This window comes from Chroicocephalus ridibundus, chromosome 6, assembly GCF_963924245.1.
Source record: "Chroicocephalus ridibundus chromosome 6, bChrRid1.1, whole genome shotgun sequence".
NCBI classification, from domain to species: domain Eukaryota; kingdom Metazoa; phylum Chordata; class Aves; order Charadriiformes; family Laridae; genus Chroicocephalus; species Chroicocephalus ridibundus.
Genome location: NC_086289.1, coordinates 9,094,636 through 9,114,050, shown reverse-complemented (window position 1 = coordinate 9,114,050; position 19,415 = coordinate 9,094,636). Strand labels below are relative to the sequence as shown.

General features: G+C 36.9%; 1 protein-coding gene across 6 annotated transcripts in view; it reads left to right on the top strand.

Annotated features, from left to right (window-relative positions):
* The window catches only part of ATRNL1 (attractin like 1), a 527,881-nt gene that overhangs the window by 99,065 nt on the left and 409,401 nt on the right, over positions 1-19,415 (top strand). For all 6 annotated transcript variants that reach the window (XM_063338744.1, XM_063338742.1, XM_063338741.1 and 3 more), the window contains exons 11-13: positions 7,299-7,383; positions 9,242-9,450; positions 12,568-12,686. In XM_063338744.1, the coding sequence (XP_063194814.1) occupies positions 7,299-7,383; positions 9,242-9,450; positions 12,568-12,686 (413 nt within the window). The remainder of the gene's footprint in view (positions 1-7,298; positions 7,384-9,241; positions 9,451-12,567; positions 12,687-19,415) is intronic.

The following is a 19,415-nucleotide window of genomic DNA, read 5'->3' as shown; positions in this document are numbered from 1 at the left end:
ATTAAATACATATTTATATGTATGTATATACACAAATATGCACACGTCCATGTTGAAGAACTTGTTTTCAGCCCAACTGCAGATAAAAAATTTTCAAAGCTGTACTCTAAAATTTTAGATAGATTTTTGAAGTATTAGTTTGGGATTAGTAAGACCCCTTTTTTAAAAAAAAAAAAAAAAAAAAATTGTTTGGTTTTGGTGGTTTTTTTGTTGTTTTGTTTTGTTTTTAATTGTAAAACTGTAATACAAGAGCCTCCCCGTGCTTAAAACTTTTGCATTTCTATTCCAATCAGAGTTTAGGAAAGTAGTTTAGATTGTATCTCATGAGTATTCAGATGCAAAATATGCAGAGACAAATAGATTAATTGGATACATAAGATCAGAATTTAAAACAGAGATTGTAACTACTGAGATTAGTATTAAAAAAAAAAAAAGCAAGCTTTTTCTAAGAATAGGGGTATTTATTTTAGTTCCTGCCCAAATGGTAACGTCAGTAAATATATTTCTGTATGCCTAAGGCAGTTCCTGTAGTTTCAGTGTATGAAGAGTTCAGTCTCTGTCCTTTTGTTTCACATATGCCAATTGCTAACGTATCTGGATATGCTGAAATGTGTAGACAATGACTGACAGGGAACCTCTATAAAAGTCAAGAACCGAAATAATTGGAATGTGGCAGCTGCTTCTTCCGTGCTCTCTCCTAGTGGTAGTTGTATTTCAGCATTGTCTGTATCTATGGGAGAAGTGCAGTAACCCTTACGTTTAAGATAATAATATACTCTGCAATGTTGTTTTTTTTTTTTTTTGTAAGTCTTGTTACTGTCTGGATTTCAATATATTATTATGGATTAAATAATATTCAAATTCAGTTGCTCATGAAAGACTATATTGCTTGTGAAATGTTAAGTTTCTTCTAGGGTATTCAAATGAAGCTTAAAAACTTTTGCCTGTTTAGAAAAAATTTTCAAGATTATCTCATGAGATTAACTTTAGTTTCACTTGTAATCAAACATATTGCTTGTATTTTGTAATAAAGCAAATTGTTTATTCATAAATTGCTTGTAAAATAAGTTGTTTCAACTCTAGTCTTTGTCATCAACAAAATGATCAAGTTTAAATGTCTGCAAAGATATCCCACCCCCCCTGCCCAATGCAGAACCATCTATTTTTACAATTCTCTCTTCTTCTGGAGTTACAAATGGATTATCAACGTGGTATCACAAAGAAAACGTAAAGCAGTGGCTGTGATAGATTAAGTTTTATGCATTCCTGAGCACTTAAGTCATGAACGTAGTTCTGGTGCAGTCTATAGTAGCAATTACATCCATATCACCGTACTATTAGAAGAGCAAAACCATAATAATATAATTCACTAATTGCTCCATTTAATAGTAAAGCTCAAGGTTGTTATTTTTTTAATATTGCTTAGGGAGTCACTCTTATGTATATAGACTCTACTATAGGTGTTAGATCCATAGTTTAAATTCTATTCATGTTTTCCTGAGAGTAAGGATATTTTTATTATCTGAATAAAGAAAAATATTTATGCAGTGTGGAATGAATTGGAAAATAAGTTTTTGGTTTGTATCTAAGTTTGATGGTGTTTTTAGTTGTTTATGGTGTTTGGTTGTCCAGATTCACCGAAAAAGACCTGAAGAGAACCAGACAGAAATATAATGTGTTTCCATACTTTGCGAACCAACATTTATTTTTTTTTTTACCAGAGTAAAACTGAGTAGTTATTGGAAATATGCAAGGAGAACATCCAAGCATAATCTGACATTGGATTCTACATAGCACGTAAGGCTGCATTGCAGGGGTTATAGAGAGCATGATTGGGCAGAATCAATGCATGGGCATTTCAAATCCATTTAAATACTTTAAAATTGAGAAATGATTTGATAATGTAAACATAAAGTAGGCAGTTTCATATATCCTTTCTTAGATCATAGCTCCAAATGTAGTAAGAGGTTGTCACTAAACTGCCCCGCTAGTGAGAAATGCAAATGTGACCCTGGAAGCAAAGTATTGAACACTGGTTGCCCTCTTAGAGATTGTCCTAACTTTTGCTACCTATTTCTAAAAATGTTATTTTTTTTTATTTTTTTCCTGTTCAGTGGAACAGCATTAACTTGGAGTAGTGGAGAGTTACCTAGCTTGAAGAGTTAGGGCACTTTCCTCAGAGATGAAAACTGTAGGTTTCAATCCCATTGGGTAGGAAATGAACCTGTTTCTCCTATATCTTGGATCATTACTCTAACTACTATTAAACTATATGAGATAAGTCTTTTCTTTTATCGTATTTCGGAAGTATGAAGTCTTTCCGCTATTCAAAGGGAACAGTGAGAGTATCACTTTGAGAGAGTTCCACCTGCAAGTTCTTAGTGGGCATGATGTTCAGTCTTCTGTTCAGTCTGAGTGCAATCTTGGGCATTGCAGGGTGCGGGAGGAAAATGAAGATGTGGTGTAAATAAGCTTCTTTTCTGTTCAATGCTTACAGTTTTTCATTGGAATTTCTATAGTGTTTTCTGCAAAGGGACTATTTCAGTTCCTTGATGTTCCCTTATCTTCCTTACAAAATTTTGTAGATTTGGGAGTGAGCTGTCAAGATTTTCGGGGTCATTCTCATAGTCTTTTTAGTTGTTGAAAATAATTGAGAGATCCATAATACATTAAATCAGATGAAGAAAGGGGAGAGTAATCACCTTTTAAACAGCTTGTAGATGTGTGGTTCTCTTAGAATTTCCTGTTGGAGTGTGGACCCTGGAGTGCAGTACCCTGTGCAAAGTTCAGCTGGGGTTTTTCTCTGCCAGCATCAGCTGGATCACCTCAAATCTGGTGCATTTCTAAGGTGTGTTTTCATCACCTAAGTAATTTGTGTGGTTGGCGAATTCACTCTCAGAGCCACTTCTGTATCTGGTAACCATTTAATCTACACTAGGGAGGAATATGAATCTTTTTCTTACAATGGTATAAAGTGGTACAACTTGTTCTTGAAGTAGAAACCTTACTGATAGGAAGAAAAGCCCCTGTATTCCTCCTTGTACTTTTCAGTGACTAAAAATTCTGCTAATCACTTTGGAATGAATACTATCACTCCTTCATCTGCTTAGTAACTGTTTCCACTAAAAGCACTATACGCCTCTATGTGCTATATATTATACACGGATACATACAGAGACAGTGGTAAATACAACCAATACCATATCTTCCACTTAGTATCTGTATAATACCTTAAGAGTGCATGACATTTTACAGAGGAAAGTATTTTATTCTTTACTCCATAGAGTTTACCATCCTTATTGGAATTAATACAGCAAATAGAATGCACAGGAGGCAGCAATATTGATAAGCAATGTTGAAAATCATTCTGCATTTGCTGTTTGTCACTTCCTTCTTGGAACTATACAGTAAGTCTGGAAATCTGGGTACTTTGAAATGTTCAAAAGAAGTTTGAAGACGATGAATTCTATTTGATTCTTTCCACCAAAAATTAGTTGATTAACTATCTGTATTTTGTTTTAACCAATCTGTACAGAGAAATTCAGATCAGGAATTCGAAGCTGAGCAAAAGTATTATTCTTGGACAATGCTCCGTTCAGCGTTCAGTAGTCATTGAGAAGGCTAGGAGGAGATAAGAGGGAAGGCTATTTGTAATGGGCTTCCCTCCCCCTTTTTTTCTTGTTCTCTATTGAAAAGACCTGCCAGTTTGACAAATACCATCAGCAAGAAAGGAATTATATCTCCAGCCCTCAAGGGTTTCTTATCTCAAACCCAGCCTTTATTATGGTTTTATGGTTTTCCTTCAGGATTAAATCCCACTTTTTCTTAAATAAATTTCTAAGTACAGGAAACACTATGTATTTGTATGTATGTTTGTAAAAATACAAAAAATAATATGCAACACTTTCCAAGATCAGGTGAATATTTACTGTGTGTTTTTAAAATAGTTTCTTTTACTATCAAAGGCATATAAGCTCAAACACCCTGTTTCTGTTAATGTGCAGTGACTTAAAACAGCAAGAACTTGATTTTAAAGTATAACAGCAAGATTTTGCTGATTGATTCCAGTGTTAAAATGCTTGCTTTTTATAGCTTTGAATATGGAAATATTTTCTTGAAATAGAAGTCGAATTCATGTTTGTTGATGACTTATTTCCAATAAATAATATTGGTCTTAGTCTGAATTTCTTACGTAATTCAAACACCATGGAGGCATCAAATGCCAGTGTTACTCTGGGATACGAGGAATATACAACTTTTACATTTAATACTACTCCTGCCTTCATCTGAAACTTGTGATCGTAAGTAATTAATTGGTGCCCTACTCTTCTGCTGAAACTGTTTCAGGAACAACATCTCTCTGTTATTTATGTACTTTCACCATTCTATTGAAGTAGAGAAAGTAAAAAAAAAAAAAAAGAACAATTTTGAAGATGAAGTGTACTAATAATACCATAATTTTATGATAATATAATGTTAACAGTGACAGAAGGTAGAAGTTGAGAACGAGGCGAGATTTTGGGGATGTGTTGGTCTTATAAGACAGCGAATTAAATTTACGATACTTTCTTTTTCTTCAAACTACTAAATTAATTCCAAGTCCACTATCTGATGTTGAAATTATTGCTGTCTAAACCATCTGAGTTACTCTGGTAAGAATGTGCTTTTAGTTTCTGTTTCCAATTTATAAGAAGATGTAATTGATTTATCTCTCAGCCCCAGTGTCACCCTGACTCTCTTTGTGGGCTCAGGCTGTGGTGCTGTGGAAGCCTAAGTCAATCTAGCAGCCTATTACTGCGGTTTTGCCCGTAGACATGCCTGAGTCCACCCTTGTGTGACCTTGCACGAACTGTTTCAGCATGGTATGGGAGCAGGATGCGAACTGGACAGAGTGCTGCTGTGAATAATTTTCTGCATTAGAAGTGCCAGAAGAGCAGCAGAGACGAACTGTTGTGACAGTGGGAAGGAGAGCACGAGCAACGTAGCCAGCAGTTGGAGTGACTTAGGCTCTGTGTGACACCAACCTAGAGGACAATTTGTCCCTCTTGGATTTCTTAATATCCATTTTTGTTGTTTTAATCTGGGGAGGGGCGTTTGGGTTTCTTCTTGGTTTTTAGTTTTTAACCTTAAGCAGACTTCTTTGAAATATGTGGTCTCATGTTAATATTCCTTTATTTTTTCATCATATTTATAACAGGTAAATTAATTCAGCAATATTTGCTAAAAATCAATCTGCATAATAATTTCATTAAGATCCTGCAGACAGTTAGGTTTCAGATGTGCTGCTCACTGTCTTGCTCTGTGCCAGTGACCTTTTCTGACTGTTGGTCTCTATAGGACAGTTCTGCTTCTTTGTGGTACCAGCTCTGTGCAGCTTCTACAGGCATTTACTCTATTTACTTCTGTATATTATGGAAAGTATGCTGAGCAAAGAGGTCATTTTTATTGTATCTTAGTGTCCGCATTGATAGCTTTGCAACTGGTTTAGAAGTAAGAGTGTCATGTTATTCTGGCTTCAAACCACGTTAAGGCAAAATGCAAGTAAGTTTTAATTGAGAATATCTGAACAGACAATATAATTATTGAAGACCTAAATATATATGTGTATTCATATCTATATCTATATATATAAAAAAAAATAAATAAAGCCACAGTTCAATTTGGATTCAACTGGAGAGGTCTCTCTCATTTTAACTCCTTTTCAGCTTTGGATTTAATCCTTATCTTTGTGTCTGGCAGATTTTTTTTTTGAAACAAGAAAACCCTCTGTCTGATGTGAAAGTTTTCCTGAAAGTTTACCCTACCTATCTCCAAAACCTGTTATGATGACAAATTCCAGAAATGCTTTGCCTGCTCTGTAGAAAAGTACTTTCTTTGCTCGCTCTTAAAGAGATTTTCTAGAAGCTTCTATCTCTAGGTGCTCCCTATTTCTACTACTGTGGGATATGAATATTTGAAGTCAGTAAATTTCCAGTAGGAAATAATGAAGAAAGGACTAATTGTTCCAAAGATTTAAAATGCAACCACACCAAAACCACATTTGTAAATGCTTCTACAGCAGTGCTAACAGAAATATGCTTGAATGGTTAATTTGAACTGAAGATACTGAAACAACAGTCATCTCAAATATTTGGTGAAAGGAAAGTAATTAGAAGCATACTTAAATCAAGATACCAAGAGTAAGATGAGATGGGCTGCACAGGTAGAGGAGTGGTAGCTTGTCTTAAAGCACTTATGAAAAGAAGTAAGTTTACTGTCACAGATGTTCAATGAAATACATATGAATTGAAATCCTTGGCTAATTTGAGGGTGTGTAATGCTAGGGCAATATTACTGATCACTTGATGGCAACGAAGGCGGTGGTTGTCATTGTGGTTGTTGAAACGGGCAGTGAAGGCAGAGAACTGTATAATAAAGGGTCATTTCTGTGAGTGTCCTCCGGCCTTGATAAATGCCATGATAGGTGAGTGTTGTTGACAGGTTCTTGGAGCACCTATTCAACAAATGCATCTAAAAGGAGTGCCTGTTGACTTGTTCTTGAGCAACGCAAATATAGCTTCTCAGAACTAGTGGCTGCAGCGTGCGCAAATCCTGCAGTTTCCAGAAGAGTAGAAGAACCTGCATGCATGTTAATCCTTTCTCCAGGAAATCCATGTGATGCAATTAAAAGGGGGATCTACATAAAAACACGAAGTCTAGTTGAAAAGAAATGAAAAGGACCAAAAATTACAAAATGGCCTTAACGGAGTGTATTTAAAGACTGATAGTGTGTGTACATCACTGATCTGTGGTATATATTGATAATGCATATCACTGCAAATAAAGCCTCTATAAGGACCCTATGAAGTCCAGATAAGTAACATGTTTAAACAGCAGAATAAAGTAGATTTTTAGGAGTAGAAAAAAGTAGTTTAGCTTTCACCAGTTGACAACAGGGAAAAAAAAGTTTGTCAAATCCTTATGATTTTGCAGAACAATTTGAAAAACCCCAGAAACTAATATTAAGAGTGGTTTTAAATACGCCAGTCAAATCTTATTTCAGAGTTTGAGACCAGTAGGTGATGAACGCATGTTAAGAACATCTGAAGCACATGAGGTGTAGATGGTCTGTTTTTACCGTAGAGGCAGCAGGGGTTGCCTGCACAGATCCCTCTGGGAAAGGAGGATAAATAGGCAATAGTTAGTTGATAATTAAAGTACAAAAGAGTGTCTGATAAAATCCATTTTGCATATGCTTTGCTGAAAAATTTTGGAATTATTTTATATATATTTTCCTATGCTTTTGTTTTGTTTTTCAGCTTGTGATGAATGGAAGATTTTACCAAAACCTAATCTGCATCGAGATGTCAACAGATTTGGTCACACCGCTGTTGTCAGTAATGGGTAAGTGAAGTGAAGTGCATTTTAGATTTTCCTGACCATTTTTTCTGAATGAAAAAACTGTGGCAGAAAATACACCTATATGAAGTGTGGTTCGATGACATACAACTGATGTAATTTATTAACATGAAAAGTAGTGCTCATCAGGGACTTTACTTGTCTTAGATAATCAGTACAGCTAATCATCAATTTGACATGCTGTGGCGTCTGTTCAATGGCATTTTATATGAAGCGTCTGAGGTGTTTCCTCAGTATCGTGAACTGCACTGAATTTGAAATTCAGTACCGACATCCTTACTTAGACGTAACGGGAGAAATCTTTCTCTCTTTGCAGCATGCTATAATTCCTTGTTCTTCTACAATCATAAAATGAAAAACACGTAACTAAAATTTGCTTGGAAAAAGCAAGATTTTTAAGATACTGATACAGTGATCATCATTAACTGCTTGCAGGAAAAAAAGCCTGCCAGCATCTAGACTATGTCAAGTATATTGTTTGCATAGTTTCATGTAACTTGCTGAGTAGAGGAGCTCAGTAAAGCTCCATCATCTAGAAACAGGAGGTGGAGTGGATCAGGAGTTTGCTGGATTGGTGGCTGAACTCTCTGCTTCCCCCACCCCAACATACAGAGATAAAATTGTAGGACAAATGTCTCTCTTTTTTTTTTTTTTTTTTTTTTTTTTTTTTTTTTTTGGTGGAAATGTTGTAGAAAACAGTAGTCAGGTTTAAAGCAATTTCTGCTGTTTGGTTGTGTGAGTTTACTATTGCTCGTTGCCAAATAGGCTATATCTGACAGTTGCAGTTCTACAGGTGACTCTGCTGTAATGTGTTCTACTGATCAATCCTCTTCTACGTTATTCATCACCCGAATAAGCTCAGTATTTAAGTATGTGTGGGCAACTTACAGATCCTCTACATATAGGTCAGAAATAATGGAGGTGATAAGTTTACCAGATTTTAACAAAAATACCAGTAAGTTGTAATTCTGTACACAGAGCACTTGAAAGTAATCAATGAACAGATAACTTCATTAATCAAAAATTGCTTGGAATCAATGAATTCAGCAACTGGTACTTTTTCATTCTGATTTATGTTGTTTTAAAGCATCTAAGCTATGTCTGATACTTTGAGAACTGTCACTTTCAATGGCTTAGATTCAAGGTGAAAATGTCTTCCCATCTCCCCTCCCACCCCCCCGAACCTAGTGGTATTTTTAGTAGGGTTTTATGTACAAAAAAGTGTAATACGAGATACTCTCCAAAGATTTCTGCTATTGGTAACTGTATGATTAATTCTGTTTTAAAAGTATGTGATGCCACAGGTATACAGGTTCTTTATTATTAACTTTTACTTGAGGCTGTTCTTAATTTTAAATGAGAAGGGTAAGATCTCAAGTCTAGTCTTCTAGTTCTGATGTCAGCAGCAACTGTACCGGAAATATTACCAAAGAGAAATACCCATCTGCCAATTATTGCTGGCTGTCTTTGAAATATTCTCGAAGAAGAATGTCCTCGTTTCCTGCAGCCCATTATTTCACACTCTGTTATCATTATCAACTCCAAAAATGAGAAGTTTCCTCCATAACTCTTTCTCCTTTCCAGACATTTGGTATATGTCACTCACTAATACATATAGCACAGTGCACTTTGAGCAATTTTTTTTTTTCTTAGTTTAAACTTCCAGGAAGCAATACATTGAAAAACTAATCAATAATAGAACCACTGACAGAATCTTTACTAGAGAGAGGTGATGAAGGTTTTTTATAATATTTTTTAGTTGTATATCAAGACAGATAAGAAATCAAGAAAATGTTATCTGTAGCTACAACAACAGTTATATTTACTTGCGTTTTCCTAATAGGTCCATGTATATATTTGGGGGTTTTTCAAGTGTTCTTTTGAACGACATCCTTGTGTACAAGCCTCCAAACTGTGAAGCATTCAGAGATGAAGAGCTGTGTAAAAATGCTCGTCCAGGGATAAGGTGTCTGTGGAACAAGAAACATTGTGAATCCTGGGAATCTGGACATGCTAATAACATCCTCAGAGCAAAATGTCCTAAGAAAACAGGTAAGTTAATTCTAGTCTTACAGTATGAGATTTGCAATACGGCATAGGAGATGGGGTGGGTGGGAGGGGAACCCCAAATGCGCCCTGAAAAACCAACCAAGTGGAACTAGTGATTGAGCTGTCAAGACTTTTCCTCTCTGAGAATACTCGATGCAAGAGATTTATGGATTAATTTTTAAAGTCATTCAATTCTGGAATTTTTTTGGATTTTAAATACAGGGAAGTAGGTGCAAAAGAGCCCAAGTTTAAGGTGCTAAGGTATACAAAACATAAGAGGGTTCAAAGAGAAGAATTTACTTCACTGGGGTGCTAAAGCATAAAATGACTTTTGATTGGATTTGTCTGTGTGTTTGAAGCATTTATAAAACGGTGAGCTTTGAAATACTGTAACCAAATCAATTTTCCTCTTTCTTCACCTTCTCCTCTTTCAGGATATATATATATATACGTGTGTGTGTGTATATATAACCACACAAACACATATACATAAGCCTTTGTATTTTTCTGATTGCAAGAAAGCATAACAGCAATCAAAGCACAGATAGGTGCTACAAGTGATACCTGGCATTACAGGCGTATGGCACTCATGTCTGTACCAGTAAGAGAGAGGGAAAGCATCGCTGCTTCAAGTAGATTACCTATCAAATAGGAGCATTTGTGTAGAAGAACGTAGTACAGTCACAGCTGGAAACAAACTTGAGGCAAACAAGCCCTTTGCCGCAGTATGTCAAAACGGGTTCGAGTGCATCCCGTGCATTTCTGTGCAGCATTATGATAGCTGTGTTGTTTGAAAGAGCAATTTCATATTATTCATAACTGTTGCACCCTATTCCTAAGTATTTTGGCTTGTCACAAATAAATGGCTTGGGAACAGAATCTGCATCCCTGCTACATACACCTGGTGTTTTTTCTGTGCATCTGTCCTTTCAGCACAGTACAAAGTGGCTAACCAAACTTTGGCTGTGTGCTGCATTTGCTACCACACAACAAAACTGCCAGTCTACTCTTCATGTTTGTTACAAAATTATTAGCTCTGCTATTAAGCGATGCTTCAAGACAGTTTATTTTTTCAGTTTGCTTTTATTTGTTTCTGAGCTAGATATAAAGGTGCAAACTCAGAAAAAAGGTGCATTATATAACAGAAAGGTTATTCAGGTAGTTTTCTGAAGAACTGCTTTTGTACAGTTTCACAACATTTAGAGATCTGGAGTCTAGGCAGTTTTCAGCTCAATAAAAAGAAAAATCTGGAGACACTAAATTCAAATGATATATATGAATGATAATAATGAAAAGTGGAGGGTATAAAAAGCTGATCATATCAACAGGTGTTAAAAAAACAAATAAAACAAAGCACAGACAGGTTGTAGAAAAATATAAAAATTAGAGCAGTTTCTAAAGTACAGCTGCTGCAAAGGGAATAAACTACAACTAAACTTGAAAGGGGTTTAGAATTGTGTGTAGAATTCCGGTTCTGAAGCAGTTGTGTGGACAGCACTGCTTCACTGCTCTCAAATCCTTCCACTTTCAGATGGTAATATTCTGCAAAAGCCCATTTTTCATATATTATTTTACACCGCTTGGCTCAGTTGTTATCTGGTTGAGAGTATCATCTGAGAAACTGCTGACAGTCAATATGAAAGGATAAGCAGAAATTTTAGTGGGTTTTCAAAAGATCAATTCTTGGATAGCGAGGCTTCCCTGGCAAGAGAATCTCTTAAACTCGCACAATCCTGAGACTAAATGTCCTGGTTTGAGCGACACAGGACTAACTTCTCTTCTAATGCTTGGGAAAACTGCCCTTTTAGAAGGCTCTAGTGCCCAAATTTGTGAAAATATTTACTTTGTAGCCAGCTATGGTATGAGAGATTCAAGGTCTTGGTGTTTTCGAGCCTTGTCACGGGCAGGGATGAGGAGGAGCGAGGCCTGGGCACTTGACGCAGGCTGGCCAACAGGATTATTTCATACCGTGAACGTCACATTCAATATAAATTATAAAGTTTGCTGTGTAGTTCTTGCTGTCCGTTGGTGGCAGCGGTCCAGAGAATTCCTTGCCACAGTGCTGGAGCCCTGAGCCCTTCCCTTCCTCCCGAAGCCAAAGCGCTTGCAGTGTCCCGTATTTGCTGTCCCCTGCTGGGAGCGCGCAGCTTCCTGCTGGTAGCATGGGCTGAGTATAATTCTTGTATAGTTTGTATTAGTATTGGGATAAATACTGGTTCTTTAGTATTATTGTTAATTATTTAGTCTTATCGTATTAAATCTATTTACATTTCAACCCTTGTGTTTCCTTGTTTTCCCCGATTCCCCTTCTCAGGTGGGGAGGGGTCATCAAGTTATAGAATAATTGTCTAAGTGACAATAAATTGTTATGGGTTTCTCAAACCATAACACTAGAGAAGCCAAATGGCACAGGAGTTAAATTACAGTAGTTAGTGTAGGATATGGTAGGAATTCTCCTATTTTGGGTCATTGTGATTTTTCAAATTTTTGCATCCTTTAAACAGAAGTAATAATTTGTGTCCCAAACTGTCTTAAATAACATAAATTTTTAGTCCAAGTCTTGAAGGCTTTTACTAAGGATTTAACATGAACTCTTCCTGAAATATTTTTTTGTAGAGAAAAGGCAGAACTGTAACTTACCAATCATAATTAGGTTTATAAAGTATTTTATAAAGACTTAAAATGTCCGTGTGTTGCTAATATCTGTCTTAGCTTTTTTATTTACTGCTTTTACCATTGCCTTCTTGCATAGCAATCTAATATTTTTATCAGAAACCTGCATCTGAAGAAAATCTTTTTTCTGTGTTAAAGGAGTGAAGCATGAATAGTTTAAGAAACTTTCTAATACTCTTAATTTATGCAGTGTGCTAAGAGAGTTTGTATGCGCCAGAGCCGTGAATATTCCTTTAGTTGATATGAGACTTATGAACCTTCAAATATTGTTGTTACTGAAAGACTTTTTAAAGGACTAAATCTTATTAACTGAATAGAATTAATTTCCTGCAGTAAGATAAACCTGTATGTATGGCTGGAGTTCAAATAAAGGGTGTAACAGAAAATACTCTAAGAAAGTGTTTAAAATGTGGTATTCTCCTGTGGGATGTTTCCTGTGTATTACAGCTGCTGCGGATGACAGATGTTACCGATACGCAGACTGTGCGAGCTGTACTGCCAATACAAACGGGTGCCAGTGGTGTGACGACAAGAAATGCATTTCAGCAAATAGTAACTGTAGCATGGTGAGTCTTTGCAAATCTATGATCATGTTATTAATGCTGTTTCTTTTCTACCTACACCAGAGTCTGGTTGAAGCAAATGAAAGGGGTATAGAAGACTAAAAGAAGCTTGTTTGGAACACGAACACAAACATGTTTGCCTGGCTTTTGCAGTAAAACTGTTGCAGAGAGCAGAGTTGGACTACAGCAAAGATATCTGTTCCAGGGAAAAAAAATTAATGTATTCTTTGGGATTATGTTAGACCACTGTATATCTCTCAGGACAAATACTATTATCTCCTAATTAATGACATTTGGAATGTCTCGGAGTCATTATCAGCTTGGATTTTGTGCATATGTTATGTACAGTAGGCAGGCAGAAACTGTGGAATCCCATGAAGGGTGGCAGCTCGTGGTCTTTTTTTCCCCCGTTCAGGAACAGGACCAGGTCTGTCTCATTAATCTTGGTATTCTGATCATTGGTCATCATAGAAACGTTTTTCTTTAAGTCATGGAGTTACTTGTCATCTCCTTAAAGGAAAATGAACCTCTGTCACCATGAGATTAACTGGCTTGTGATGCTTTGGTAAGATTGTTCTGATCTCTGTAAGTACAAGCAATAAGAACGTATAGATTCATACAAGTTTTTATTTTTCTATTTTTAATATGGCATAGTGCCATGTTTTATACTTTACGTTGTTGTCCACCAGCTGCTGCATCTCTTGCTTGTTCATTTGATTTTTGGCAAGCTTACAATAGTATCTTAGCTTTAAAAATTTTGACGCCTTATGTTTTTTTTCAGCTAGCTCCAGTCACCTGTCTGTACCTGAATTCAAAATCCTTTCTTTACACACTTCCATTAGTAAAAGTAGCTTGCTCTCTAGTTTGAACCTGATGCAAATCAATCTTGTTCTCTGGACAGACAAATTAAGGTGTGAGTTGGATTGACTCTGACTCAAATCTTGCCCATTCAGAGTGAGAGCAGCCAGCTCTAATCACTGGCATTCGTAGCTAGTCACTACTAATAAAAGCAGAGCAGACTCAGATTCATCAGCAGCCATGTTATAAGTCTGTCAGAGGGATTTCACATTCTAGGCACTAATGGTTGGCTTCCTTTGTGAATCTTCAAGGGCTCTTCCTTTCCTAACACGTTATACTATATTAGGTGCCAATTTTCTAACTGCGGTTTTCAACTCTTAAGCAAGGAACAGTTGCTAAGGAGCAGACCATCTTCATCCCTAATAAATGTGGAGCACTGGGTATTTTAGCACAAGCTTCTCAGTTCAATAGCCTTCTTTGACAATCTTTGATGAACAAGATTGTCAGCTTAATTAGCAACTGATGCACCAGTCTTCTATCATTTCTTGTCTTTTATTCAGGATTTGAAGTGGATAGCAAAGGCTGTTAGTGGAATTACTAAAGAATGGGATAGTGAAAATTCATTGAAATGATTTCTGAAAAGAGTTACTATCAGAAGTTGAAGGTGGCTATTGCAAAATTAGTGTATTGGCTGGGAGACTATGGAGGCACAATTTTGCAGCTATCGATATAAACCCACTAAAATAGCATCAACAGAATGGCACCATGTGGATAAATGGAATGGATCAGGCTGATTATCTGTTTGCATAGACTGCTACTTCTGGACTAGGCCCACAAAATGAAAATGCTGTGACAGTGCTGTGATGGTCAGATAGGATATCAAGCCCCAGACTCAGAAATATCACAAGGAGAAAGCCCCATTTTTGCAGCTGTACAAAGACCTTGATTTATTAGATCATAGAACATCCAGATGAGACAGACAATAATGTTTTGGATCCCATTGCTTTCACTTGATGGAAACTGGCCAGCATACTAAAGATATGTTGGCAATCAGTTTGGCGTTGGCCTCATGGTCATGCATATTTGCAAAGCAGTGACTGTTCTGTTGATCGGAAGGGCTGTAAAATATGGAAATTTCCCTGAAATAACTCTGTTCGGACAGATGGACTTCATAAGTAATACTAACGCATTGATGAGACACATGTACCTGCCTATGCTCACCATCTGATGTGGGTCAGCACATTAACGGGACACTACATTCCACTGCTGTGGAGATCATGGATCAAAGTACGTATCATACTCATATCTGATGTAATTGCAAGCAGAGGCTTGCAGTGCCAGGTCTTTCAGGAGCTCTGGCTCATTTCAGCACCAGCAAGCTGGTTTGTTTTTCTCGTGTAAAAACCTCACATCAATGAGATACTTCTGCGTACCATAGTTTTAGTTGATCCCATCATATCTGATGCAAATATTGAGGAGTTAATGCTTATCCTGTCTTTCCCAGCTGGGAAACAGTTTACTTAAAATATGTGGAGTGGTTCAAGATGGTTCTGAAATTTGGCTAGCGAGTAGATTGAACAGTGTGCTAGCAGTAGTGCCTTGTTGTCTCTTTTCTACCATTAAATGTGTCTATTAGAGATTTTGTCTGTTACAAGGATTTTGAAGGTTGCTTTGAGAAATTACACCATTGAAATGGAGTGCTTATACATACGATAAAAAAAAAAATCAACTTTGATGGATGCTAAAAATGGTAATATCACCTACTATACCTTTTTTCAAAAACGTGCAAATACAAATACTGGTTTGTCATAGGGGCAAAGGCAACTATAATACTGTCATTAATACTGCCTTATGCCAAGTACAGACTTCTTGAAATATGACATACTAATATCTGTATAACTTCCTCTTTCAAGCTCTTTCATGGAGCCTCTTGCACCTAGTCCAAGGCTGTTTTCAGCTTGGAAACACAGAATATTGTGTAAGACTTTGTCACAAAGAAGGAAATGATATCATTGATGTACGTATTCTTTTTCTTCCTTTCATTGAATGTCTGCATCAAAGATGGAAATTTAAACAGGAATATTTTGATTTACTTGTACAACCTAGTAGTGTTGCCTACGTGTCCCTCTAAGCACTACATATCACTGCTCTTCTAAAATTGGAAGAAACAGCTTTCTGTCTTGCTCACATCTGCCTTTTATCCTTAACTTCTCTGTCTCATATCTTCCTTCTGTTTGGTTTTTCAAAAAAAGTTTTGTGTCCTGCTTGTGGTATATTCCTGATTTTTTGTGGAGTAGATAGTATTGACTTTTACTAGCAGTTCACTGCCCTTAAGTCTATTACACTGATCTTGCGCATTGACACCTTCATTTGTACTCCATGTATCCTACGCGTCTTCCTGGTCCTTACTGATTCTGGTGCATATTGCCTATTCCTTGATAGAAGAGAACCACGAGACCTGGAGCTGCTTAATATGTTTATGAAACTGTATTCACTTTGTACATCTGCACGTAAAAAGCTTTATCTTGCATCCTGTGAGCATGATACTCCTGTGCTGATTATGTTGTTCAGAAAATTGACTATATTTGTATTTTGTAATGGAAATATTCTCAGGAAAAGCTGTTAATTTTACAATTGTATCTTCCAGTTAAAAAAAAAAAAAAAGGCCTTAGGGGAAAGAAATTTACTTTTAAATTGCTGCACCTTTACAAGGTGTCATTTTTCTTGAGGTAGTAGCATGGAAAAATAAGCAAAGAATTGGTCTGCTCCTTGGGGGGGATCTTCTTTGTGTCTCCTCCTTCAGCCTGTTCTTCGGGAAACAATGGGGAAATGCTTGCGCTAGTTATCAAAACAAATTGTTTTTGATTCTTTACATCCTTAAAATCACTCTTCCCATTTCCTGGCTTCACACCAAACTCCACCTCAGATCCAATCAGCAGTCCTGAACGGCAAACTTCAGGAATGAACAAGAAATAGCTTCCTTCTCCTCTTCCATTTTCTTAATCCTCTACAGTAAAGATTGAAGTAATCACTGCAGATAGAGTAGCTGTAATAATGTGCTCCTCTGTTCGTCTACAATGTTGGCCTATAATTCTTCAGTTTGTAGAAATCTTTAACTGCCCACACTAAAAGTTTGCAAATAAAGTTACTTATTGCCATATTACTTAAGGAAAATATTCTGAAAACTTGAAATGCAGCAGTAATTTAATATTAAACTTTACTTGAAAAATATTGATTGAGAGGAAATGTTTTCTTTGCAAAACCATACAAGTGCTTCGGAAAAAAAATTGAAAAAACCACTTTCCTTGTAAAATTTCAGCTTATTCTGAATCTTCACATTAAGCTTGTTAAAATACCTACTGTTTTACTGTAACAAACAGCAGGCAAATGAGAGGGCAGAATAAATTGAGAACACTTAATCAGCTAGAATCAGGAACCCCAGGCAATAATAGCACATAAATGTAATACTCTTTTTTTGGTCAGAGTATGTTCTCAGATGTTTCTTTTCAAGTGGAGTGCAGGTGGATTTTCTTGTTTGGAGAGACTGTGATGGGAAGAGGCACAGCTGAAGTATTCCTGCATCCACTCTGTATTGCATTTTTGAAAGCCTCATTGCTTTCAGAAGCTGTGAGCTTCAACAAGGCCAAGTGCTGGGTCCTGCACTTGGGCCACAACAACCCCACACATCTCTACAGGCTTGGGGAAGTGTGGCTGGAGAGCTGCCTGGCAGAAAAGGACCTGAGGGTTCTAATTGACAAGTGGCTGAACATGAGCCAGCAGTGTGCCCAGGTGGCCAGGAAAGCCAGTGGCATCCTGGCTTGTATTAGAAATAGTGTGACCAGCAGAAGGAGGGAGGTGATTGTCCCCCTGTACTCAGCACTGGTGAGGCCACACCTTGAGTATTGTGTCCAGTTTGGGGCACCTCAATACGAGAGAGATATTGAGGTGCTGGAGCGAGTGCAGAGGAGGGCAACGAAGCTGGTGAAGGGCCTGGAGAATAAATCTTAGGAGGAGCGATTGAGGGAGCTGGGACTGTTTGGTTTGAGGAAGAGGAGGCTGAGGGGAGACCTCATCACTCTACAACTACTTGAAAGGCCATTGTAGAGAGGTTGGTGCTGGTCTCTTCTCACAGGTAATTAGCGATAGAACAAGAGGGAATGGCTTCAAGCTGCAACAGGGTAGGTTTAGAGTGTTCATTAGGAAAAAATTCTTCACAGAAAGAGTGGTCAGACACTGGAATAGGCTGCCCAGGGAGGTGGTGGAGTCGCCATCCCTGAATGCGTTTAAGAGTCATTTAGATGTGGTGTTGGGGGATATGGTGTAAGGGAGAACTCTGTAGAGTGGGGCTGATGGTTGGACTCGATGATCCCAAGGGTCTTTTCCAACCTGAATGATTCTATGTTCCTACAAGGGGGATATGTTCCTTCTGCAACAGTGACCAACCACACTCTTACCTCCAGTAGCAGTCTCTGGATTTCCTGTGTGTCAGTCTCCACATGTGCAATACGATAAAGCCCTGGTTGACATAAGTAACTGAAATACAGACCAAATAGGTATATGATTTAAAAGTAGTTTATATCTGACTGTGGCAACATAAACTAAACGTTGTAGAACCCATGAAGGGTATGATAAAGAGCATCTTGCTGAGGGGTGTAGGATAGTAGAGGATGCTTCAAAGAGAACTATAGTCCTACATTGTTAAATATTTTTACACAGTGCCTTAAAGACAAGAATCATTGTCTCTTTAATGCTTGCACTGCTTCCAGAAGGTTAACGGCCTCTTTCATGATGGGAGTCCTTGGATGCTATGCTAATACCAATAATAATAATAACAATAATAATAAACAGCAATCTGCCTACACTTGAGGAACTCAAAGAATAATCAAGGGGAAATGAATAAAGTAGTAGAAGGAATTATGAAGAGAATCAAATTTATCTTGGAGGAAAAATGAAAATTTAAGACTAAGGTGTACCCAATAGTAAGATTTGGGAGTAGCTTCAGAGAAATAATAGCAAATCTAGTAGATTAATAGTTTACAGTTAGAACAGGCAAACTAGACAAGATTATACTGTTAACCTGAAAAATCCAGGAGGACGACAAGGGTACGTTATTAATAGCAATTTCTGAAATTCTGAGATAAACTACTATATTTTCATTCTGCAGTGGATATTCAGAAAATCACTGCAGTTCATAAGTCTGTCTATATACCACCATATCAAGATCAGTACTGAAAAACCTAAGTAAATCAGACATAAGTGGGAAGCTTTATACATAACATGATTTACTCAGACTTCGGTGTGTAAACATTATAAGTATCCTACAGCAATATAGAGCTTCAGTAACAGATGGGCTGTCATATTTCTGAATTTCATTGGCTTTGGTAGCTTAAGTTATAACCTTAATATTGTGTTAATATGAATTACCTATTGGATTCACATCTACACTGAACTAATGAGATTTTCACGCAAGCAATATTTAAATTGGATTTAAGGGAAATAAGTGCTGGGAATAAGGGAATACAACAGAGAACATTATTATAGAATAGTCACTAGTACTTTGAATTTTATTTTAAACATTAAATAACCAGCGTACAACAAGCTTCATGCTTTGAAAGTAATAGAGCAAATATCTTGGTTTAGTTAGAAGACTGTAATCTGTATGTAATATCACTAAAGAGTATATAATTTTCAAAAACAGTCGGAATGATAAAGGATTTTGACTATGTCATCATGAAGCGTTGAGAGTGAGTATTAGTTGAGATACTGTAAATGAGGAGACGGTGGTTACTTGTGCTCTAAAATTAACTTTAAAGCATTTCTTAGGCAGTTTTGTGAATATGCTTCAAGATTGAGTGAAACTACGTGTGGGTTTGTGTAAAATTTTTTTTTGCGCTTTACTGTTTGTATGCATTTATTGGCCTAGATGGACATTCT